Consider the following 25,938-nt stretch of genomic DNA (forward strand, 5'->3'; position numbering starts at 1 on the left):
CATATGGTTGGGGGTTTTTTTTTCTAGTCAAATTTACACCTGTCAAAATAGTGTTAATATTAGTGAAATCCAGTATCTATATCTGGAGACATCCCATATGTTAAATGTTGCACTTGGAAGAAAAGAGGGGAAACCATTGGGATAAAATTGATGCTCTTGTTTATTTTGACTTTCCCTTCAATAATGCTTTCCTTAACTCCTAAATATCGCAACTACATGTAGACAAAACAAGCAGCAATTAAATTCATGCTCTTATACCTTCAATTTCTAATATATGGGCTTCATAACAAAGAGATCAATTCTAGTAACCAAACTTTGTGGACTTCGGCATGAACACAAAAAGCTTGTTTAAATATGTCCATCTATCTTGAAATGTCTGCTACTGAGAGCACAGTTTGATTGGTCCGTCCCCCCCCCCCGCCATTTTGTTTGTTTTTCTTTTTGTCAATGATTCATAGTACCAAAGAACATTCGAGACACAAGATACACTCTAAAAAAAAAAAATCAGGCCACTCCCAAGTGGGTACTCAAAGGTTTTTTTTTTAAAAAAAAATGAAAATCATTTGGTTTTGCTAAAAGAAAATGAAGATCCATCCAAATAATATACTTTTTCCTATAATTCTCTCAATAGCTTACTTGCTATTATGTCAGAATACAGATGCGGCACAGAGTAAGCTAACCGGATTGCCTTCCCAGAGGTAAGTCTATCTCTATGTAATTTAAGATACTACCTGTCATATAGAAATTGTTATCTGGTCAGTACATCAATTCAAACCCGCATATGAGCCATGTGGGTACCATTATCTTAAAGCAGCTAACAAAAAATGGTTGACACAATTGTCCCATCACTATGGAGCAGTAACACAAATCATTTTTTGAGTCTCATAATTACATCTGTTTAAGACATTTCCTCATGAGCCACAATTTGTTCTTCAGACAATTCTGTTCTTCATTCCATGCATACTAAATCAAAATAAACTTGTAACCATATTGCAAGCTATTCTATATAATTTTCTGGTGATTTTTTTTTTAAAAAGCAGGGACAAATACTATCCTCAAAGTTAAACTCCATTAAATTTTGTGGAACTTAGTTCCAAGTAAAAATATATATAGGACATTTCCCCTAATTTTAAAGCTTGTTCCAGAAATCCTTATTGAAATTAAATGAAGAACAGAATGTTTTTATTCTAGATAAAGTGATCACGTTGAACAAGGGAAAAACATAATGAAGGTGAACTTCAAACATTTTTGGAAAAGAGAAAGCAAGAATACTGTTTGGATTATTAATATATGATTTCTGAATTTTCAGGATTGATTCATTTATTTCTGCAATAAGTACAGATGGCTTATTTTTTTGTCATTGCATTCATCTACTGCACCCCTTCCCAGCCAAATGTGTAGTAATTTCAGCACTTTGTGCTCTCTGCAAGCGACAGCACAGAGCAGAAAGTGGAGAGGGAAGAATAAAAATAAAATAAGCAATTAGATTAATTTTTTTAAAAACGATCCTCTCTAACTTCCTGGTTCTGAAATTGAAACTGACCTATAAAAACAGTGAGGTATGATCAAGTACACCCCATTGGTATCTATACATACATCTCTTGGGCTTTAGAGTAGGGGCTTTCTTTTTCAGATTTGGAAAAATACTGCCATTGTTCTAATTATTACCTCATTATTAGTATTAGTAGTCTTCCTGCTTACAAAAAATAAATCTCCGATATAAAATGTCTGCTTGTCATCTGACATTGTGGATGATAGCCTGTGAAATCTCATGTCATATTAAATTTGCTGGTCTTCAAGGTGCTGAAGCACCTTACATTCTCCTAGTCTGTCAGTCATAATGATAATAGAAGGTAAGTAATAGTGACAGGTTGTGTGTTAGCAATGTGACAACAACAAGCATTGCTCAGAGCTTCTACTTCAATAAATAATCAAATTGGATGTATTTTATTAAGGAATACATTGGATTCAGATCAGAATCCTATCTCACTCTGTGCTCCTTTTAGAGAACATACCCTGAAGAAATTCACACGCTGACCAGGCAATTGTGAATCACTGAAAAAAAGTAGCTATTTTAATTGTCTACAGCGGGACATTTTCTCTGATAATAAAGTAATGTTGCTCCAAAGAACAACATCACTTTATTATCACAATAATCTACTTGTTATCATGTCAAATAACTTGTTCAAAATTTTGTTTACTTTGCCAGGAAAAGAGACTGCCTAGATTCTGAAGTAGAGATCTTTAGCAATATTGTATTAACTTTGGAGTTATAAGTTATTCTGGATCAAACCTGACTATATATTACTAAGGTTGTTTTTTTTCAGAAGGAATGTGATGCACACAATTCTGAATTAGATGAGCATATATTTATGTTTTAATTAATATACAAGGATGTTTATTTAATCAAATATAAATTAATTCATGTGAGTATAATTATATTTAATTAAGTATTCAGAAAAACAAAATTAGGGGTAATAGTATGCATTTTATAGTTTCTCTGTTTTAGCACATCAAAAGTTTTTATTTCGTAGCAACTTTTGGAGGCCTCCGAATTCCACAATATTTTCAAGTGATCACATGCTTCCCTGGGACATTTGGCACTATGCCTTCGATTTAACACAAAATTCTGGGATCTTCTATGCCAGTGGTGGGATTCAATTTTTTTTAGTATCGGTTCTGTGGGTGTGGCTTGGTGGGCGTGGCAGGGGAAGGATACTGTAAAATCTCTGTTCCCATCCCACTCCAGGGGGAAGGTTACTACAAAATCCCATTCCCTCCCCATACCACTAACCTGCTTTCCAGCTCCGTTCTCCTGTGCAGGGCAACAAAAGAAGACCCAGCCAATCAGCTGGGACTCGGGAGGCAGAGAATAGATGGGGGAGGGGCCAGTCAGAGGTGGTATTTGCCGGTTCTGTGAACTACTCAAAATTTCCACTACCGGTTCTCCAGAACTGGTCACAACCTGCTGAATACCATCTCTGTTCTATGTTGATCTTTAGTCCTTCCAATACCAACAGAGTTTTTAATTTTTTGGTCAAAGTATAAAAGTTGTTGCCTGTGCAATATTTCATGTGAGGGGAGGAGAAAGGTAGGGTTGAGACTATAATTGCAGCTTGTCAAGGAACACAATCCTGCAGGTTCACATACATCCACAGTCGTGTGCACATAGTCTTACTGTTAAATAATTAGATCTAATTTTAATTTCAGTCTGATGTTATATAACATTTTTTCTTTGGAGGAAATAATAATGGAAATTGGTTGTCTATCCAGCTTTTCCAAGGTTATGCAGGTCCTAATTGGCCTGGATCTGGAGAATGTTGTAGGCTACCATGGCATTGAAAAGCTTAAGTAATCACTACTGAAGCATTTTTATGTTAGAATTCTATTAATTCTGACTAACCTTGAATATTACTTTAGATGTCATGTCTAATACTGTAAATAAGTGGACAGGAGCAACACTGAGTGAGAAATGGTCCATATTGCAATGGACCAGTGGTGGGATTTAAATTTTTTATTATTATCGGTTCTGTGAGTGTTGCTTGATGGGCATGGCAGGGGAAGGATACTGTAAAATCTCCAGTCAGAGGAGGTATTTGTCGGTTCTCTGAACTACTCAATGTTTCCGCTACCAGTTCTCCAGAACTGGTCAGAACCTGCTGAATACCACCTCTGGAATGGACAATCCAAGGATCACATTTTTAAGTAGCTATTTTTAAGTCTCCAAGAAATACAGAAGCCATGGTGGTGACATAGTTATAAAATCAGAAGAAATGTAATAGTTTTTTTTTAAAAAAAAACCTATCTTAATTATTGTGGTATAGCATTTCTGTTTTGTTTCAATGAAACTGCTATGAGAACTTCTTTTGATTTTAGATAGGTCAAACTATGGACATACATCATTACTTCACATATATCTCATCTGTAGATGAAAATAGACAACAAAGAAGGAAAGGAGGGGAAAGAGAATGGAAAGTTTAAGATTTGGAAAAACAACTTCCCCCCAAAAATAGAGTGAAAAATAAGTATAAAATCAGAAAGCAATAGAAGAGGGAAATGCAGAAGAGAGAATTAGAACTAGAGAGACAAGGGGGTAAAAAGGGGAGGGAGAATATGAGAGGGAAGAAAGAAAGGAAAAGAAGTTATAAAGGACAGAAGCAAAATATAGAGAAACAGGGCCTATTTAGAGATAATGGGTGAAAACTTAATGGAAAAAGGGATTCTGCAAAGGTATATAAGATAGTATGGTTATATTAGAAGCAGAAATAATTTTAGAAAATATGAAACAATATATGATTAAAATGTCTGATAAAATAGCTATCGTAATTCAGTGGAATGCTTGTCAATAAATAAATGTAACAAAAGGTATATTTAATGATTTATAAAACATGTGAAGAGAAATAAGGGAAAAATTAATTATGGAGATTATATGTGTTTTTAAGGAAGTATGATATTTAATTGAAAAGAAGTGTTAAAGATGTTATGGTTTTAATGATTATTAATGATAGAACTGAACTGGAATGGAATGAGGGTTTATAATTACATGTATTTACAATCTTTCTTTTTTTAAAAGAATATAGTGTGTATTATAAGAATGTGCCAGGCAGAATTCGATTGGAAGTTATGTATTATGTATTATATTGAAAGTCATGAACTTAAGGTATATATTGAAGTATAAACAAGAGTTGAATGGATGTAATTAAAAGATATAAAGGTGTCATACTCCAATTAGTAACTACAGGAGAAAATTTGTTTAATGAGAAAAGATAATATGAAATTGAAACAGGACAGACAAAAGTATAAATATAATGATTTGAATTGAGATGAGATAATCAAAATAAAATTGACAAAATTAAAAGAGGGGAAAAACTATATAGAAAATGTAAAATAGTATAAGATATGGAATAGAATACAAAAAGGAGCATGAAATTGAGTTTTGTGTCTGTATAAAGAAGTTCAACCCGGGACCATGCTATTTTCAAAAAAGATGTTTAACTTGTATTTTGTGTGTGAAAGCCCAAATAAAACTTTATTAAAAAAAAAAATAGACAACAAAGTATTTTCCAAAGTGTAAGTTTCTGTTACTAATTCAGTTTTGGAATTATGATGCGGTGAGAAGGTATTTAGAAAAACATTCACTTTATTTAATGTATGTTTATTTATTTGCTATATTTATATCTCACTTTTGCTCCATAACTTCACAGCACAGTACACTGCACACTATCATACAGCTCAACTTAAACCCACAAGTACCACTTTGGAAGGTAGTTTATTGAGAAGATGCTTCCAGGCCATAATCATCTAGTGAATTTCTGTCACTGAATATATCTTTTATACTGTATATTAGCTTCACTCTAGTATTGCCACCCTAATAGGCATTACCAAGATGTGAACTTAGAACTTTCTATAACGTAAAATAAATTTTGCTTGCAATGATGGTAAAATGAATTTTCTTAAATAAATAATGTATATGGCCATTGACTTGTGGTTCAATCAAACACAGCCAACTGGAATTCATTTTATCCTGAACACAACAGAAGAATGTAAAAGGGTAAAAACTAAAAAAAACAACCTAAAAATAGCTCACCACTGTTTTCTGCCAGAGTACAGACAAAACACAACTGTGTAGCAAGCATCTACCCACAAGATTCCTTGAATGTTTGTAACTGTCCTAGAAATTAACTTACCCATGCTTGAGTCTGACATACTTAATAGATATTAAATCCAGCCCCACGTTGCAATCAAGAGTATTCTATTAAAATTGATTTTCACAGAGTATATGTGCAAAATGGACACTATTATTCAGTATTGCTAATTATTTTCATTCTATTACAAGATCACGAAGACAAGCTGGGAGACCTATTCCCATTGACTGTCACCTGAGCACATGGTCACAATGGACAAAATGCTTTCCTTGCCAAGAAAAACGAGTAAGGGGTTCCAATCTTATGCAACTAATGTCTTGCTATATTTTGCTTGCAATGATAGGAAAAGCATAGCTCAGTATAGGGACAATATTCAATTCCATGGCAAAAAGCCCCAAACAAAACAGATTTAGACAACGAAGGAGTTTGAAATCCATGTAATTCTGCTCTGTTTTGGATTGGGTCTAATATGCTGCTCTGTACAGGGAACAAAGATATCAGAAAAGAATGTAGGGAATATTTTGCTGGATTTGTGTGTGTGTGTGTGTATGTATGTGTATGTATGTCTACACACACAAATATATATAATTGCATGTTTTTGAGTCAGTTTTGACTCCTGGCAATTGCCTGGACTAGTCCCTGCAGTTTTCTTAGCAACATTTCAGAAGTGGTTTCCCATTGTCAGTTGCTGAGAGAGTCATCTAGTTGGCTGCATGTCAAGGACAGGATTAAACACATAACTCCTGGTTTCTAGTCTCATGCCTTAATTGCTACATTAAACAGGCTCTCTTTGATTGATGCAGTAAATATCTAGATATTTATTTTTCAGTGATTTCATTTATATTATACCCAATCTGTCTAGTACTTCTGGCAGTTTATAGCCATGGACAACTGTCAAAACATCCAGGTAATGTAATAAATAATTAGATAGTTACAAATCCATAGCAATGCAATGGTAATAATAGTGTAAAGATTATTATCACATAAACAACCATGATAATGATATTGCTGTGGAGCAATCATAACCTTAAATAGTGTATTATGGCGATGTTACTCACTATTAAACGCTATCCAGAAGACCTCTTAACTAACTTCTGAAGCATTGTAATAGGGCAAGCTTTACCTCCAAGTCAAAGCTAAGTCTGCAGAAAAGTGTGGCTTCATTTCACAAAAATGAAGTATAAACAAGATTTTCTCCTGCGATGAACTTGCAGTGTAATGTCACACACACCAGCCTCCACTACTAAACTGATAGCTTTCATATATTCACCAATTGTTTATATAGAATTCCAAATCATGGATTTGTGTTATTTGTGGACTGATACAGAGTTATTTTATCTTCTTGAAACAAGAGAGCAATTGGATTTTATAAAAAGGCCCTGCAATTTATGTTGACTGCAACCAGGCTTTACCTCTGTTTTTGTTTTGTTTTTAAATTATCTCTGAATGTTTCATCACTGCATACTGCAAGCTGTGCTTTAAGTAATTCCCACTGTATTGAGAAACACTCAATTAGTTCTACATTCTCAATGGCGACATAATTAATGCTTCCCCTTCTTGGGTGAGATTATTTTGTGGGATTCTAAATGTTTAATTCCACATTTTTAAGACTTTGTGTATAACTATTTTAATGTACTCTACAGTTCAGATCAAGGCAGCTAGTACAACCAGCCAAATATAAAGGAAGAATGTGCAATGGTAATCTTTGGGACAGAGAAGCTTGTGACCCGAGAGAACCATGTGTGGTGGATCAAAGCTGTGGAAATGACTTTCAGTGTCAGGAGACAGGTGAGTCTGGTTCCGTTTCAGTCTTTCTCATTCTGATGCCCTTTGGATGGCTTCAGTTTCCATAATCCCCATTAAATGAGGCATGAGTGTCTAGAGGTGACCAGTCTTGAAAGATACACTGATGGTGAGATTGCTTTGAAGAAAGATTTTTGCTGTTCATTTTTGTTGTTGTTGTTGAATCAAGAACAAAGAGTAAAACCTTATGTTTCATTTCTGTACACTCCATAGTCTCGTTCAGCGATGATGCACTTTTTAGGCTTGGTATTCAGAATTCAGAAAATGCCTACATTGACTCTGCTGGTGAAAAATACAGTCCAACAGTATTTTTCAGAAAGTGTTGTCTTTTTGTTGATAGGCCTGTACTGCCCACAGAGGCAGCTATAGGTTGCACAAGGCCTTCACTATTGAAGTGGCTTTGGAGAATGTTCTTGCATGGCCTGTGCAGGCTCTGAATACTACACAAAAGCATGTCCCATTCTTGCATGATCTTCAAACCCTCCAAACAAGAGCATACCCCTCTCACATGATTTTTCAGAGGGCCCAGAGGCCATTTTAGAGTGCACGTTTATTTTCATGTCCCAAAGGTGCTTTTTTCAAGAGGCAACTGGACTTTCTGGTTTTTCTTTGAAGACGTTTCACTTCTCATCCAAGAAGCTTCTTCAACTCTGATTATTTTCACATGACTCCTGCAGCCTTAAAAAAGATCAAGACAAAACAGGGTGTGCCAATGAGAACATCGTTGTAGGGTGTTTTAGTCACTCAAAACATTGTGCAGTGTCACTTTTGAAACACATGTCATAGTTATACCATCACTGGTCTAGTTTATTCATAATACTGAGCCATAATATTACTGGTGGCTCAGCATTATATATACTGTGCAGGCCCATTTATATAAGTGCTAATTAGTTATTAGCATGATATATAAGTCAGGAGATTATGATTTGGTCACAGAACACATTTAAACAACCTAGCTTAACATTATCGGCAAAGTCCAATGTTTCTTAGTAACATAAATGTACCTTTTCCGAAGGGAAGCAGCTATTCCACTTATGGTACTTTTCATGAACACCTTTGGCTTAGGTCAAAGGTGTTAAAGTGTAAGGTGAGCAAGAATGTGAAAAAAATCTGTCTCAAATTATTTTTTATATATGTGAGGAAAAGACCTTTAGAGCCAACTTTAGACCAAGCAGAGAAATAGATAAATAATAATATTTGTACTTCAGGGCGTTGCATTAAACGTCACCTAGTTTGCAATGGAGAATTAGACTGCAGGGATGGATCCGATGAAGCTGATTGTGATGATGCTGTAAGTACTTGTGAATATCCAGATCCAGTCCCAGGAATTGAACTAGTTTCAAGAGGGTAAGTAAAATTCCCACCCTTGAGCATTTTTTTTAATCACATAGAAACAAAAATCTTACTTCCAGTTTTGGTAAGTTTGCTTCCAGTGTGCAAATGTTTTCAGTTTTTCTACCTTCTTCTCATGATCCCTGTGAATTTAGAATTTGTTCTGATGCTGTACAAAATAGTTGCAAGGTGGATACCCGGCCTTTCTCTTATAAAAAACCCAATGGAAGGAATTCCCTTCATCAGTTGGGATTTAGGCTGCTGACTATTTAAGATAGGGTTTCTAACCCCCGAACTGTGAACTGTTACCGGGCCGCAGCCCATTGGGAACCAAAGTGGTGGATGAGCATGTAAAGCTTCTTTTGCACATGCACAGGGTTTACGTTGTGCATGTGAAATATTCCCCGCTCCCACATTGCTGAAGCCGCTGCTGCTGTCAATCTGTGAAACCAAAATTTGCTAGACCAATACTCGAATACAGTTCATCAGTCTGGAACCCACATTACGTATCTGATATTAGCACAATTGAGAAAGTCCAGAAATATTTCACAAGAAGAGTTCTCCACTCCTCTACTCGTTGTAGAATACCTTATGCCACCAGACTTGAAATTCTAGAACTAGAAAACCTTGAATTACGCCGTCTTCGGTCTGATTTAAGCATGGTATATAAAATCATACATTGCAATGTCCTACCTGTCAATGAATACTTCAGCTTCAACCATAACAACATAAGAGCACACAATAGATACAAACTCAAAGTTAACCGCACCAAACTTGATTGCAGGAAATACGACTTCAGCAATAGAGTGGTCAATGTCTGGAATACTCTACCCGACTCTGTAGTTTCTTCCCCAAACCCCAAAAACTTTAACCTTAGACTGTCTACTATTGACCTCACCCCTTTCCTAAGAGGTCTGTAGGGGGCGTGCATAAGCGCACCAACGTGCCTACCGTCCCTGTCCTATTGTTTCTCTTATTCTTCTTTTATTTTTCTTATATGTACCCATTTCATGTATTCACAACTATGTATACACTTATACTTATTATCTTGTAAACAATTGGCAAATCAAATAAATAAATAAATAAAATAAATAAAATTGTTGGAGATCCCTGCTTTAAAGAGTTGACTGCATAAGGAAAAAAAATACATTCAAACACGCCCTTTGGCCATTTCACAACTATGCACAAGATCTCTTATTCCATTCATCAATATTTCAGTGGCAAGCCAAAATGTTGTTCCTCATCAAATTAAGAAGTAGTTGAAAAATTTCAGATTTTTAAAAAATAGAACAGCATTAATTTTGTTTCTGCCTCATTTACAGTATATGCCAGAAAAATGTTTATTTTAATTTATCATATTGTGCCATATTCTGAAATGAACATTTTAGAACTCAACCAAGTTAGGATAGAGACTTTATAAATGCCATAGGAATAGATTCTTCATCTAATCTGTTTTATAACAGTCCATTTTGGCAAGAAGCCATTTCATGATCCAATTTCAAGATAGACTAAATTCTCTAGATCAGGGATGTCAACAACACGTCATCATGGTGGCATCATGTGACATATTCAGACTTCCCCCCCTTGCTAAACCGGGAGTGGGCGTGGCCAGCACATGACGCATCCAGCCCATGGGCCGGGAGTTTGATAGCCCTGCTCTAAATAGATAAAAGTTTACGTGTTTTTTTACTGTGTTTTAAATACTGAGAATTATTCAGTGCATCTACAACATTATTTTATCTGGGAGAAAATGTCTCTTAGTTTCTTTAAGAGTAAACACTGGTTTGACAGCTTATCATGCTCACATGCACTCAGTATTAAAACGACCTCCATTCTAATCTGCTTTGGTGCAAACTCAGAACTTTTACAACTTGTACCAATTTATTGTGTTATCATCTGTGTGTCTAGTCTAGAAATAAAAACCAATTAAATGTATTTAGAAGTAAAGAAACAGAGAATCACAGCTTTAATTGGCCTACAGCTGAATCATTCTCCAGATTTTTTTGAGAGTTTCTAGGATGCTTAAGAACTGGAATACTCTTTGCCACAGATCACACCAACACTGCTTACCTATCTGCCTTTCTCCTTCTTTATTAAAGATTCAACATCCTTACACAACAGCCAGCATTGTTAGTCTATGACCCTAAATATTTTGGAGGCCGGTGTGAAACTGTTTATAATGGAGAATGGCGAGAGCTTAAGTATGATTCAACATGTGAACATTTGTATTATGGGGATGATGAGAAATATTTCCGAAAGTCCTACAATGTTCACTTCTATCAATTTGTAGTAAGTATGAATCTGGGTGTATTTGTGTACTTAACATTACGGATTCAATAGCCCCGGACCTATGCAAGGAAAGACCTAATGCAGTAGAGTTATACATTGACTGGTATTAGGCAAGTTCCCTGCTTTGAGTTATATAAAAAAGGCATCATCATTTTCATCGAAGGCACCAAGAAGAAGGCCTACTCTGGACTGATTGATTTTAAATGAGATAATGATCTATTCCTTTGGTGTTCGTTTGCTTCTAATGTGGTAACTGAGGCCAGTATTTGGTCCCCTCCTGCTGAGGCCAGAATAAAAACTCTGAATGATCTATTGCAGGAATCAAATCAATTTTATGCCTTGTGCAATTTCATCTAGCATATTGCAAAGTCTAGCCTATTAGCACTATTATGTACCATATTTTCCACCAAATAAGACCCTGTCTTATTTATTTTTTTTGCCACCAAAAAAGGCACAGGTCTTATTTTGGGGGGATGTCATCCACTGACTAACCTCACTTGTGCGTGTCACCCCTGGCCTCCTTTTCACTGTCAGAGGCCTTCAGGAGCTTCTTCTGTGGCTGGCAAGGCTTCCCTGGAGCCTCTGCAGCTGATAACAGAGGTCCAGATCAATGCTAAGAGGCCTTTAGGAAAACCTTGCTCGTTGCAGAAGAAATGGGCTGGCAAGGCAGGTGTCGGGGATTGCGAGGCCTGGCTACAACTGTCCAAAGGTAAGTAGTAGGGCAGCTCCACCCCTCCCATCTCCACCCCAGCTTAATTTTTACCTGTGCACTCTGGAATGGGCGGAATCTTAATTGGGGCTTATTTTGGTGGTAGGGCTTATATTGGGCTCACATGTAAAAATCAAACTAGGACTTACTTTCAGGTTAGGTCGTATTTTTGGGGAAACGGTACTATTAAATCCAGGTGTGGTATAGTACCGCTTTAGTCTGCACTTGAAATACAGCGCCTGGTTTCGGTCACCACAATACAAAAAAGATGCTGAGAGTATAGAAAGAGTGCAGAGATGAACAACAAAGATGATTTGGGGATTGGAGGCTAAACCATACAATAAACTGTTGTAGGAACTGGGAATATCTAACGAAGAGAAGGCTAGGGGGTGAAACGACAGCCGTCTTCCAATATTTGAGAGGCTGTCACAGAGAGGAGAGGGTCAACATATTCTCAAAAGTACCTCAGGGCAAGATACAAAGTAATGGATGGAAGCTCAGCAGTGAGAGATCCAGCCTAGAACTAAGGATGAATTTCCTGACAGTGATGACAATTAATCAGTGAGACAGCTTGCCTAGATAAGTCCTGGGTGCTGCATCACTGGAGGCTTTTAAGAAAAGATTGGACAACCATGTCCAGAATGGTATAGGGTGGACTAGAAAACCTCCTAGGTCCTTTCCAACTCTGTTACACTGTATTCTCATCAATATATCAGATTTGTAGACATGTGAATACCGCAATGGGCCTTTACTTTCAAGTTCAGTGGAAGATTAGTGGTATATATAAAGACTGAGTGAGGTGGGACAGGAGCATCTCCAATAGGATAAAAAAAATTCAAAATCTTGCTTCTCCCCCCCCTCTCTCATCTATCTATCTATCTATCTATCTATCTATCTATCTATCTATCTATCTATCTATCTATCTATCTATCCATCCATCCATCCATCCATCCATCCATCCATCCATCCATCCATCCATCTATCTATCTATCTATCTATCTAATTTATTTGCCACCCATCTTGTATCCAACAACTCTGGACAGCTTACAATATAAAAACATTGAGAAACATTAAAATAATCCACCACAAAAATGCAGCAGATAAAAACATTAACAGATAAAATCATGGACACAAGACGACAAAGAAGGGAGTCATACACAGAGAGGGGGAGATGGGGTAGAATTTGTATTAGTCAACCACTTCCAGTATGAAGCTCCCCCATTGGGTCCCCAAGCCATCTGGTTCTTATGAAGCATCAGGGTGCTCCACTCCCATTTTTATGGGGTTTTGATCATCTAGCTGCTACCACTATCTTGAGCCCTGATGGTGCAGTGGTTTGAAAGCAGTATTGCAGGCTAACTCTGCCTGCAGTTTGGAGTTTGATCCTAACGGGTCAAGGTTGACTCAGCTTTCTATCCTTCCAAGGTCAATAAAATTAGGACCCAGATTGTTACGGGCAATAAGTTGACATTGTAAACCTTCTAGAGACTGTGTAAAGGACTATGAGGAGGTATATAAATCTTAGTGCTATTGCTATTGCTGTTGCTATTTTATATTACACCCCCCCCCCCAGAAGTCCCAATGAACTTGATCGTAATTTGCACACATGTGTACATTTAGCAAAGACCTCTCTTGCACTCACCAAAGATTAATCCAGAGTCCAACATCATCTGAATAACATTAAGACAATATCACATTGGTAGGCAGAAGCTAAAATAGCAGATGTCTTTTTGTTTATTGTGATGACCAAATAACTTAGGAGAAAGAAAGTGGTCCTGCAAAGGCTCAGATAGGATAAATTGTATGTGCACGTGCTGAAATTTTGAGCTTCTGGAGCGTCTAGGGCAGGGGTGGGAAAACTATGGCCCGTTATGACCTGTGAACTCCAACTCCTAGAATTCCTGAGCCAGCCATGCTAGCTCCGGAATTCTGGGAGTTGAAGTCCAAAAGTCATAAAGGGGCCATAGTTCCCCACCCCCTAACATTTTACCTATTCTAAGGTAAAAGAGAATCCATTGATATTAATCCAACATATTATCTTTTCATTTCAGGCTCAGGCTGACACTGGTGTCTCTTCGGAGTTTTATGATGATTCTGCAGATTTATTGAGGGCCATCAAAAAAGACACCTCTAGAAACGGTGGTTTTACAGTTGGCATAGGACTTTCTAGTATTCCCGTGTCTCTGGAACTGGGCGCTACATTATCAAAGGCTTCAGGGACCCTGAACAATTTTACCCAATACAAAGAAAAGGTAATAGAAGAGCAAAAATCTCCTTTCTCAATCCTTGGGTTTTATTTTTTTTATCAAATCACTCAGCTCACATTTCGCTCTTGAACCAGGAATGGTCATATCTTAATTTATGTGTGCAATTGCACGCGTGAGATTATTAGCGCTGCTGTTGCTATTATTACACTGAAGTAAAAGGAAGCATTATAATGGAGAATAAAATTATGAAAAATGTTGCATACTGTCTCCCTCCCTCCTGCTCCCTTGACATTAAATATATAAATGAGAATGGTTGAAAAATATATAGAATTATTCATCAGGCAGCAGTTGTTGTCAGAGAAATTGTTCCAAGAGCAAATTTATCTTTCCTTCATTAATGTAAGAAAACCAAAAGTTGCAGGAAGTCATTATTTTGCTTATGATTTAGGAAATCTTGGAAACCAAGAGATGTGAACAGCTTGGTGTTGATCAGTTTTTAAAAGGCTTGTATAGGAACTGGTTACAATCCAGGACTTTTGAATAATTTTCTTAGAGAAGCAACTAAAGAGAGTTTTTTGCCTTAGGCCTGGGGATCCCAAAGTGGGATTAACACCAAGACAAATTCCTTGTGTGTCCAATAAAGTATTCTATTCTATTCTATTCTAACCTGTCAAGTGGCTCATTTGATTGTTGACACTAAGGACATGGGTGGTTATGACTTTTTTATTTTATTTGTATTGGGGTTTTTACTTTTGTAAACTGCCTGGAATCACTGAGAGTAAGTTGGGCAGCCATATAAATTTTCATAGATAGATAGATAGATAGATAGATAGATAGATAGATAGATAGATAGATAGATAGATAGATAGATAGATAGATAGATAGATAGATAGATAGATAGATAGATAGATAGATAGATAGATAGATAGATAGATAGATAGATAGATAGATAGATAGATAGATAGACGGATATTTGCATATTATTATAAGACCATGTTTCAAAAACTAAGTTTAACTTGTTTCTGACTGCTAGCTAGCTTTCTACTTACCTCCAAGAGAAAAACTTGTTGCTGTCTGCTAACTAACTAGTTACTTACCTTCCATGCAAAAACTGGGTATACAGGTTGTCCTTGTACAACAGTGACTGTTCAAAGTTACAAAGTGAAAAAAATGAATTGTGACCATTTTTCACACTTACATCTGTTGTAGCAATCCCAAGGTCACCTGAGCAAAATTAAGATGCTTGGGTCCTAACCCTAACCTTAACCCCAACCCATGTTTTTAACTGAACAACTACAGAGATTCACATAACAACTGTGGCAAGGAAAGGCATAAAATGGGGCAAAACTCACTTCACAAGTGTCTCACTTAGCAACAGAAACTTTGGGCTCAATTGTGTTTGCAAGTCGAGGGCTTCTGCCTGTCTGATAACTAGCTATCCACTTACCTCTCATGCTTTATCTACAGAATGTAGGATTTATTCGAGCCAAAACCAAAGTACAAACAGCTCGTTTCAAGATGAGACGTGATAATATATACTTGGATGAAGACATGTTGCAGTCTCTGACAGAGCTCCCAGAGGAATACAATTATGGGATGTACAGCAGATTTATTGATGACTATGGCACCCATTTCATGACATCTGGAACCATTGGAGGCATCTTTGAATACATCCTTGTTGTGAACAAAGACCTAATGAGGAGCTCAGGTTTGCACGTTTATTTTATATTTTGTTCAGGGAGGGAAGTTGATACATCAAAGCACATCTATATGCTTAAAGCCATTGGTCCAGGATTGGTGTCTTATATTTCTATCTGAAAACGCTCCTTGCTCTTCAATTTACTATTAAAAAATGATGCCAAAATGAAGGACAGGGAAAGAAAAAGAAAATACAGATACGAAGCCTTAGTATTTGATGGCCAAGTTGACTAGTAGGGGAGAAGGCATCTGTTCTGCAGATCTATGTATGGAAATGTAATGCACATGGATAGCTGTACTAATGATTTCTATCTTTGCCAAAAGAGAAGCAGTGTTTCCAGGGATCTCACGGGACAAAGTGCTCACCTGTCCTGTTTTATTACGTGTGGGAGAAGAGCACCTTTATTTATTTTATTTGGGCCACTGCATTTGTTTCCCTGAAACTGTCTTGCCTACTTGAACCCAGTTGGCAGTCCAATAATCTTCTGCTTCTCTTTATTCTTGGGATCATTCCGATCAGCTGCAGACCTAAGCAACATTTTTGGGGGACCTAAACCCCCTAGATTCTGCCCGAATGCATTATGCCATGACCATCAATTGCAGATCTGAAGTCAATGCACTGCTATTCTTTTACAAATCAGTTCAAGGCGTTCCAGATTTAAATTTCAGCAGCTTAGTATAGATTATATTTACAAGGCTGCTAACTGCTTCCACAGCTACATTAACAATGAGAAATTGATTGTTGGTTGCTTATTGCACTGGAGGTAAATGACAGTTTGAATTAGTCAAAAACCTGTGAATTATTCCACACAAACAAAGGAAATTTGCCCAGATCCAGGGGAGGCAAACTGTGTCCATAGCAGAAAACATATGCACAATAGAGACAGGCACCAAAATGCCTCAATCCACCACTCAGCCTGTATTTTTTCAAAGGGGCATATATATTCAGCTTGCGTTGCTAGGAATATTTGGACCTCGGCTAAATAGTATAAACAGTTTTGTCAAAATATAAAACCCAGTCTTATCCTTCTATAATAACTTGAGACTGCATATTTGGAGATAAATCTGTTTTGCTCTATGATTTTTGGATAGGTGGGAAAAACTGTTATTGATCATAAAACTTATGTTCTGGATTACCATGCAGGTAGTCCTCGATTTACAATCATTTTGTCAGAGTGTTTGCAGAGTGACTACTATTGTGAGACAACCCAGGAGCAAAACACAGCACTCAGAGGCTTCTTCTTTTAACTGTGGTTTATATACAAGACTGCTATAGACATATATACATGTCAGTGGTGGGATTCAAAATTTTTATTACCGGTTCTGTGGGTGTGGCTTGGTGGGCATGGCAGGGGAAGGATACTGCAAAATCTCCATTCCCACCCCACCCCACTAACCTGCTTTCCAGCTCCAGTGCAGGGCAACAAAAGAAGACCCAGCCAATCACCTGGGACACAGGAGGCAGAGAATAGATGGGGGTGGGAACAGTCAGACGTGGTATTTGCCGGTTCTCTGAACTACTCAAAATTTCTGCTACCAGTTCTCCAGAACTGGTCAGAACCTGCTGAATACCACCTCTGATACATGTGTTAGGCAAATACCTGGCAAGCAAGCAATCTTCAAATTTACATGGAGATCTACAATGGAAATAGAACAAAAGGAGAGAGAGAGATACTCCTTCTCATGGCCTCTCATATGTAGACAGCTTCTTAAAGTGGCAATAACCCTGCTGACCCATCCTCAGTCTTAAAGCGGCAATAACCCTGCTGACTCATCATCATTGCATCAGCAGTTATGGCAGCTTTACAGCAGTTGGTCAGCTATTAAATCCTCAATACCTTAACACATTTGTTTAATGACCTTTTTAAGGTTACACCAGCAGTAAAGAAAGTGACTTATGAATGTTTTTTGATCACATGACCAAAATTTGGACACTTGATAATTGGCATGATCTTATGACGGTGGCAATGTGTCAGGGTCATGTGATAACCTTTTACAACCTTCCAATAAGCAAAGTCAATGGGGATTCACTTAACAACCGTATTACTAACTTAACAATTTCAATCATTCACTTAACAACCATGTCAAGAAAGGTCATAAAATGGAGCAAAACAGACTTAACTATCTTGCCTAGCTCAGAAATGTTGGGCTCAGCTGTGGTTGTAAATCGAGGACTACCTATATTACGAATTAAGAAGTTTTGTGATAGGAAGAAGTGGCTCTGGAGAATTGCAATGTTCAAGTCTCACATTTCCAGGGATGCACTGAAGAGCTGAGCAATCTGGATGATTATGAGATGAAGAGACCTTGTTACCTCACATGGAATAATGCATGGAATAAACTACAGAGAAGAACAATCAGGATGATTAGGGGACTGTAGACTAAAACATACAAAGAATGGTTACAGGAACTGGGCTTGGCTAGTCTAGTGAAGAGAAGGACCAGGGGAGACATGATAGCAGTCTTCCAATATTTGAGGGGCTGCCACAGAGAGGAAGGGATCAAACTATTTTCTAAATCACCTGAAGGCCAGAACAATGGGTGGAAACTGAACAAGGAGAGATTTAACCTGGAAATAAGGAGAAACTTTCTGACAGTGAGAACAATCAACCAATGGAACAGCTTGCCCTCGGAAGTTGAGGGAGCTTGAGACTTTCAAGAAGAGATTGGACTGCCATTTGTCAGAAATGGTGTAGGGTCTCCCATTTGGGCAGAGGATTGGACTAGATGACCTACAAGGTCCTTTCCAACTCTGATTATCTGTTATCTGTTATCTGTTCTCCCTAAAGAACATATTTTTTAAAAGGGAAGGATGATGGGTCTTGGGGAACGAAGATGCAGTAGAGAAAGGAATGACAGTGTGGGATGAAGTTACTGGAGACTTTTCTGCTTAGATTTCAATCTTGAGTAATATTCCTATGAGTTTATACTAGTCCCCCAAACTTATACTTAAGCCTCAGCTTTCTTGCTTAAAACTGAGGTTATCCAGAAACGAAGTCAGCATCTTTTCTACACAAAGCATGTAGAGCACGGGTGTCAAACTCATGGCATCACTTGCTGTCATGTGACGTTTCGCGATGCTTTCCCCATTCGTGGAGCTGGAGTGGGCGTGGCCTGTGCGTGACGCATCCGGCCTATGGGCCCCCAGTTTGACACCCCTGATGTAGAGGCACTCCTTGACTTATGATCCCAATTTTATGACTTTTTTTTGCCACAGTTGTTAAGTGAATCATGCACTCTTTAAGTGAATCTGACTTTTGCTTGTCAGGAGCCAACTGGAAAGGTCGCAAATGGCGATCACATGACCCTGAGATGCTGCTGCAACTGTTGCAAAGACACACAGAGCACCCAGATTTTGATCAAGTGACCATGAAGATGTTACGATGGTCATAAGTGCAAGGACCAGTCATAAATCACACTGTCATGTCTATATACTTTTCTGCAGACTCATGGATGGCTGAAGAGCTTTTCAGAGCAGAAGTGGGGAAAGGCATTTAAATGAGCATTGTACTCTGTGGATTTGTTTGCATTTTGAGCATTTCTTGGCAGCCTCTTCATTACTCCAGCCACCCACATAAATGATATCTTATTAGTGCAAGCTGTCACGCAACATGTACTGTATATCCTTGCACACACACGATACTGAAGAGCTACGGAAAATCTATGGAAAAGGCTATTGTGTTTTTTTCCAGTAGTGCCCAGAGTTACCTTGTGGTAAGATGGGTGGCCTATAAATTTTATAAATAAATAAAAGATAATAAGTGCAGAGCTTGCAATAGTGAATAGTGTCCATCCAGTCAGGCTGTGGATTCAGTGGACTTTAATACTCGCAAGCTTGTGTCTCTCCTAGTCTCAGAGAGTGGCCAACAGAGAGACCAATGTGCCATTCAAGCAGTGGTGGGATTCAATTTTTTTTAATACTGGTTCTTCTGGGCGTGGCTTGGTGGGCGTGGCAGGGGAAGGATACTGTAAAATCTCCAGTCAGAGGTGGTATTTCAGAGGTGGTATTCAGCAGATTCTGACCAGTTCTGGAGAACCGGTAGCGGAAATTTTGAGTAGTTTGGAGAACCGGCCAATACCACGTTTGATTGGCCCTGCCCCCATCTATTCTCTGCCTCCCAGCTGATCGTCTGGGTCTTCTTTGGTTGCCTTGCACAGGAGAACGGAGCTGGAAAGCAGGTTAGTGGGGTGGGGAGGAAATGGGGATTCTGCAGTAACATTCCCCTGCCATGCCCACCAAGCCATGTCACGCTCACCAAGCCCCGCCCACAGAATCGGTAGTAGAAAATTTTGAATCCCACCACTGTGGTATTTGCCGGTTCTCTGAACTGCTCAGAATTTCTGCTACCGGAAATTTCCAGAACTGGTCAGAACCTGCTGAATACCACCTCTGCATTCAAGGCTGCAGAAAGCAAAGCTGTCAAGAGAAGGAGAATACATCAGCCAGCAAAATCTCAACAGAGCCATTCCTTTATTTATTTTACATTTTGCTCCCCGCCTTTCAGAAAGGATGTGATTTATACAAGAAGGTGGGCCCCATGGAAGGAGGAGGGAAAAGTTGGAGTCCTAAAACAGACAACAAAAAAATGCACCCTGGGAGAAAAATATTTTTTGCTTTTATGTAAGATACTTGTATAATTTTCACCCACAGCAGCAGACTATAAAAAGAGAGGCACATTTATCAAACTAGTGCTATAGTTAAGTGCCTTGTTGAGTCAGGAGAAGCAAATCTGTGGTTCAATGAATGTCGGCCTTTTGTTTTAGTGCTGCTCACAGTGTCTGAAAGCAAATGTTTCTCTAGAATTATGGGCTTGTTTCCCTTCTTCTGAAAATGCTGATGATGGATGCAATCACTATCAAGCATGGATGACTCAATGAAGCGAAGGCAGAGATATACTCTGAAGGGATAGTTTGGCAATCTTTGCCTTGGCAGGCATGTTAATTGCCAAATGATGCTTAAAAATAGGGGCATGTTTTAATGAACCTAATATGCAAGTTTAGGCTTCTACTGCTTTACTCCTTCAATGACAAAACAAGCTTTTTCTCTCCAAGTTTAAGTTTCCTGTCAGTAAGACTTATTGTGTGTTGTCTTCGGTGTGCCATACCGGCACCATGAGCCCTGGTGGCACAGTGATTAGAATGCAGTACTGCAGGCAAACTCTGCCCACAGCCAGGAATTCAATCCTGACCAGTTCAAGGTTGACTCAGCCTTCCATTCCTTCCGAGGTTGGTAAAACGAGGAGCCAGATTGTGGAGGGCAATAGGCTGACTCTATAAACCACTTAGAGAGCGCTGCAAAACACTATGGAGAGGTATATAAGCACGGGTGAGCTTCAAAAATTTTAGCAAAGGGTTCTCTGCCCGGTTGCTGGGTGGGCGTTGCCATGGCTGGCGTGGCCTAGTCAGCCTTCTGCACTGTAGCGTTCGCAATGGACTAATCCGAAGTCTTCACTCCGGTCCGTGTTTCTGGCGGGAACATGGACCGTTCCTATTGGCTGATGACGTTTGACAGCCAGCTATAAAAGGAGCTGTCAAACGGCATCAGCTGTTGCCCACCAGCTGGCTGCTTTGTTAGCGCGGCAGCCGCGGCAACCCTTTATTGTGAAAATAAAGTTACAGCTGAAGTTCGCTCCGAGTTTGCCTCAGGTTATTTCAGCTGCTCTACAACATGCACCACCGGGCGGGGGGGCGATTTTGTCTTTCCCCAGGCTCTGGAGGTTTTCCTTGAGCCTCCGGGAGGGCGAAAACAGCCTCCCTGGGCTCCGGAGGCTCTCTGGAAGCCGGAAATGGGCCCATTTCTTCTGGAAGGGTCATTTTTTGCCCTCACCAAGCCTCCGTGTGCACCCTGCACTTACCTGCATCCAAAATGGGCCATGTGGGGACTCTTGGGAGGGGAGGAGAGGGGTGGGCAGTGCCAGCCAGGAGTGGGATTTGGGGGTTCTCCGAACTGCACAAAATCTTAGCTAGGGGCTCTCCTGAACCCCTGCAAACCCCCAGCAGCCCATCCCTGTATATAAGTCTAAGTGCTATTGCTGTTACTATCGTCCTTTGCCTCAGGCAGCAGAATTACTTTAGCATGCCTTTTGAACTCAGGAATAAAGGATTTGTAACATGTTTAGTAGCTACAGTAAGCTAGGAATTGCTGATCGATGGATGTAAGGTAGCTTTCAAAAGCATCATATGGTGATCAGGTAGGTCTGCGTTGGTCTTACTGATCCCTGCTGTGCATGGAGCCCCAATTTCTTACAGTAGGGTATAGACCAAGGGGCTTCAAACTTGGCCAGTTTAAGACTTATGGACTTCAACTCCCAGAATTCCTGAGCTAACGTGACTGGAGGAGGAATTCTGGGAGTTGAAGTCTACAAGTCTTAAAGCTGTCAAAGAAGACTCCTGGTATAGACAGTGAAAAAAAATTCGTGATCTAACTGAGTCACTGGTCTGATCCAGCAACACTTGTTTTTAGTTTTTATGTTATTACAGTATCATACAATCTTCTTTATGGATGTGGTGCAATTAAAATTGGACAGAAAAATTTTCTAGAATGCAACACCAGCAGACATTGTATGGTATTTTATTTATTATTAAATGTATATGCCACCCATCTCTCAAAGCAACTGTTTATATACCAGTTCCTATAGGCATTCATATACAATCAGTATGTGTTTAAGAAACTAAATACGTAAATCAAAATAACTAGAAAAGTAGGGAGGTATATAGATAGAAGGACAGACAGACAGATGGGAATTTCTTTTGGACATATTAAGTTTTTTGACCCTGACTAAGCCTTTATATTTAAAAAAAATATTTGTTTCAATTTATATATATATATCAAGGCATACATAGACAACACTTTATTTTAGCATTAGTGATTTTATTGCTTGTTTTGTTTCATTTATTGAAAATTGTTTTAATTATTTTTGTGGAGGCTTTTTAAGGCTTCTTTGGGGAGAAGAATTTTATGGGAGAAGAAAAAAAGAGAATGAAGCAAAATATGCATGTTTTGTATGTATTAGATTTTGGACTAAGTCCAAAAGTTAGCTATCTACATTTATCTACCTGTCTTCTGATGAAAATTCAATTTCCCTTGATGTTGAGTCAAGTGATCCAAAGCAGATGCTGTGTTTGTATTCATTCCAATCTTCACGTGTGTGTGTATGTGTATGTGTGTGTGTGTGTGTTATGTACACTGCTACATACATACTTACATATATACACTCTTATTTTCTTTAATTTGGCAGTGCTTTCTATGAATTCTGCAAATTTTTTAGCAAAAAGAAAAAAGAAAGATGGAAATTCATTCTGAAGGAAGGTTTCTTCATCTGAAACAATGAAAGAATGGAAACAAATATAGTTACGAATCCTTGGGAGTTGCACAAAGATTATCTTTGATTTTTTTTTCTTTCAGAGCAAATCATTATTCTTCTACGGTTTCACAGAAGAGCAGTGCCATTTGTTTGTGATTTCTAATTATACAACAGAAAGAGACTTGCTCACACTGTGATTAATTCAAAAATTAAAACCAGAAATCCATCTAATTTGTGTACCATATTTAGCCCCCTGGAATTACAATAAGACAATAAGTAATCTTGTTTTCTCTTTTCCTGCACTGCCAATATATTTTGTATGCTCATCATTTTATAAAATCTACTACATACCATTGATCAAAGTAGGAGCAACTCTCTCATGACTACCAATAACAAACTGTATTGACAGGCCTTTGCTGCAACTAATTACTTAAGAGGTACTAGAATATATTGTTGAAACACTGAGAAAAGAACTAATCATTTCTTTTTGTTTAAAGTAAATAGATTTCACCCAGGTGTGTTGTTAAACAGTGGTGGAGTAGTTAAATACAAATAATACTATGGATTTATTAATATTCTGTCAATTGGCAGCAAATGAATATAAATTCAGCAGATGGGCGACTTTGTTCTGTTAGGTATGGCAAAGTACAGTCCAAGACATAGCTTTATTGAGAGTGTCTGCTCATTAGGAAACATTAAACTTTAGTTTCCCAATTACATGAAGCAACAGTGATATGATAATATACTAAACCACAACAGAGCAGGCAGCATAGTGTGCAAGCCCAGCCCAATTAAGAAACACTCTTTTATTTTGCCCACAAAGGCCTAATGTGGTAATTTATTTATGAATCCTGGTTTAATGAGCGTATGGTTTGTTTTAACCTAAATGCCAGAATTCCAGTTTATCCTTTGTTCTTGTGTTCTACTTTGTATCTTCTAGGTACCAGTAGAAGAAATAGAGGAAAATAAATGAGGCATTAATCAAGCAAGCAGTGACTTCAGCTGTTCTTGGTTTGTTCAGCAAACCATGGTTACAATAAAAACTGGCTGACAATTATGTACAAATGCAGACTTACCAAAACACAAATCTTAAAGATACATGGATTTTCCTCACTGAGAAAGATTTTTCTTTAAAAAGAGCTCAATCTGGTGTCTGTTAAATAATGTGATGACCCAGGGTGGGATACAAAATAAACACAGTCACAAAAAACAGGTGAAGCCCCTTTTATTCCTTCACTTTGCTTCCAAGCTCCAAATATCCTTGACTGGAGACAAAAAACTCCCACACAAGCAGTTACAAGAAGGAGGAAATGCCATTTAAATTATAAAGAGTAAAAAACAACATAAATCAGGCAAGATAAGGGCTGGAAGACGTCCACAGATATCAGAGCACACATTGGGAAGGATGCCAAACTCAGAGAGGAACAATAAACTAGAAATATTTCCATGCTTTGTTTCCAGCACTCAACTGGATAATGTCCGTCCTCTTATCCAGTTGTCACAGCTGCAGCCCATGAAGAGGATCAAGGCCCTCTCTCCCTTATCCTCTCCTCCGTGCTTGCCCTACGAGGGAGAGGAGATGGGCCTGGTTCATCCTCTGACTGCCCAGCTGGCCTCTGGCCTTCCCCAGCCTCCTGAGCCATATTTCCACTCCCTGTCGGCTTTCTTCCTCTCCCTCAGAGTCAGTCTCCACAAATAAATTATTAAAATACTGAACAGAATTTCATAAAATTTGACAAACAATATTTTGGATCTAAAAGGATCCAAATTCAGATTCTACAGGAGAAACCTATCCTGGTTTCTGTCTTCCCTAATCTGATGCTATACAAAAATGTTGTATTACAATTTTACCTCTGCAAGTAGCAAGTTAGGAAAAACTGGTTTATTTATAATACCTTTGATATTACTATGTTTCTAGCAAGTTGCACTTGCAATATATATAGAAAGTATGGTGGCTTGCAATTAATTTGCTATGTATTTTATTCACTGTATGAAGCATCAAAGGAAGTAGCATAATTGAATATAGACTGACTTAGATAAATTATCTCAAATTACCTCTTCTTTAAAAAAATGTAATTTCAATTAATTTTGCACATTTCTTACTCAGACATTCTTACTTTTCAAAACTCATATATGACTTACACAGTGGCAACTATGAAAATGCAATTTATATTGGTTTTTTTAAAAAACAAACAAACAGAACTGCATTCTCTTCATCACTGTCAATAGCTTTCCAGATACTAGTTGCCAGGGATGGAGTAAAAAAAAAAATCAGCCACAGCTATGCATTTAAAGTCCCACCTTTTTTTTTGTGTGTGTTGCGACATAAGGGTGAATTCCCACCCTTTTTAATGTTGGGTTGCCTCTGGAAAAGGACAGGGCTTTTATCATCTTGGTTTTTTGATGTATCCTTGGCAAACATTATTTTAGACAATGACCAGTTGAGATGCAAATAAAAATGTTCTTGCTTTGCTTCTGTTGGTAACTAAGATATGAAGGTTCATCAATTATCCATGGGTATAAACATGCTAATGATATTCATCATTTCTTCCTTTACTATAGAAATTAAAAAGGATTATGTAAATAGCTGTTTTGGGGCATCGATTGGCTTAAGCTTTCCATTTCAAGAAACTCTGGACATAAATGCCAAGGTGAACTTCAATAAATGTGGCTCAGAAGGAGGCATGAGCGGAGGTAGGAAATAGACTTCATCACTTGTGTATTTAAAATATCTTTGTTTTTAAATATTTCCTTTTTTTGTTTTGAAACTTTCAATAAACATATTAAAAATAATAAAATATCTTTGTTTCCATAAGAGGATTCAGGCACCAGAAATTATTCTTCACAGAGCAAAATAGACACAACCTGCTGCATTCTCTTGCTGCCGGTCCTTATTCTATTTGACAAAACACAATTTGTTTTAGAAATTAAGGATTATTTCAAAGGAGAAG

The 25,938-nt window shown here is 38.1% G+C and overlaps 1 protein-coding gene across 1 annotated transcript in view; it reads left to right on the top strand.

The window, feature by feature from the left end:
• Window positions 1-454: 454 nt before the first annotated feature.
• Window positions 455-25,938, top strand: part of C8A (complement C8 alpha chain) — a 43,455-nt gene continuing 17,971 nt past the window's right edge. The window contains exons 1-8 of the mRNA XM_087960332.1: window positions 455-698; window positions 5,837-5,930; window positions 7,289-7,433; window positions 8,657-8,795; window positions 10,880-11,069; window positions 13,830-14,030; window positions 15,453-15,693; window positions 25,550-25,681. Coding sequence (XP_087816458.1) covers window positions 583-698; window positions 5,837-5,930; window positions 7,289-7,433; window positions 8,657-8,795; window positions 10,880-11,069; window positions 13,830-14,030; window positions 15,453-15,693; window positions 25,550-25,681 — 1,258 coding nt within the window. The 5' untranslated portion in view covers window positions 455-582. The remainder of the gene's footprint in view (window positions 699-5,836; window positions 5,931-7,288; window positions 7,434-8,656; window positions 8,796-10,879; window positions 11,070-13,829; window positions 14,031-15,452; window positions 15,694-25,549; window positions 25,682-25,938) is intronic.

Source organism: Notechis scutatus, chromosome 3, assembly GCF_049901735.1.
Source record: "Notechis scutatus isolate UNSWTSFEM ecotype Mainland chromosome 3, rNotScu1.2, whole genome shotgun sequence".
Taxonomy (NCBI): Eukaryota; Metazoa; Chordata; class Lepidosauria; order Squamata; family Elapidae; genus Notechis; species Notechis scutatus.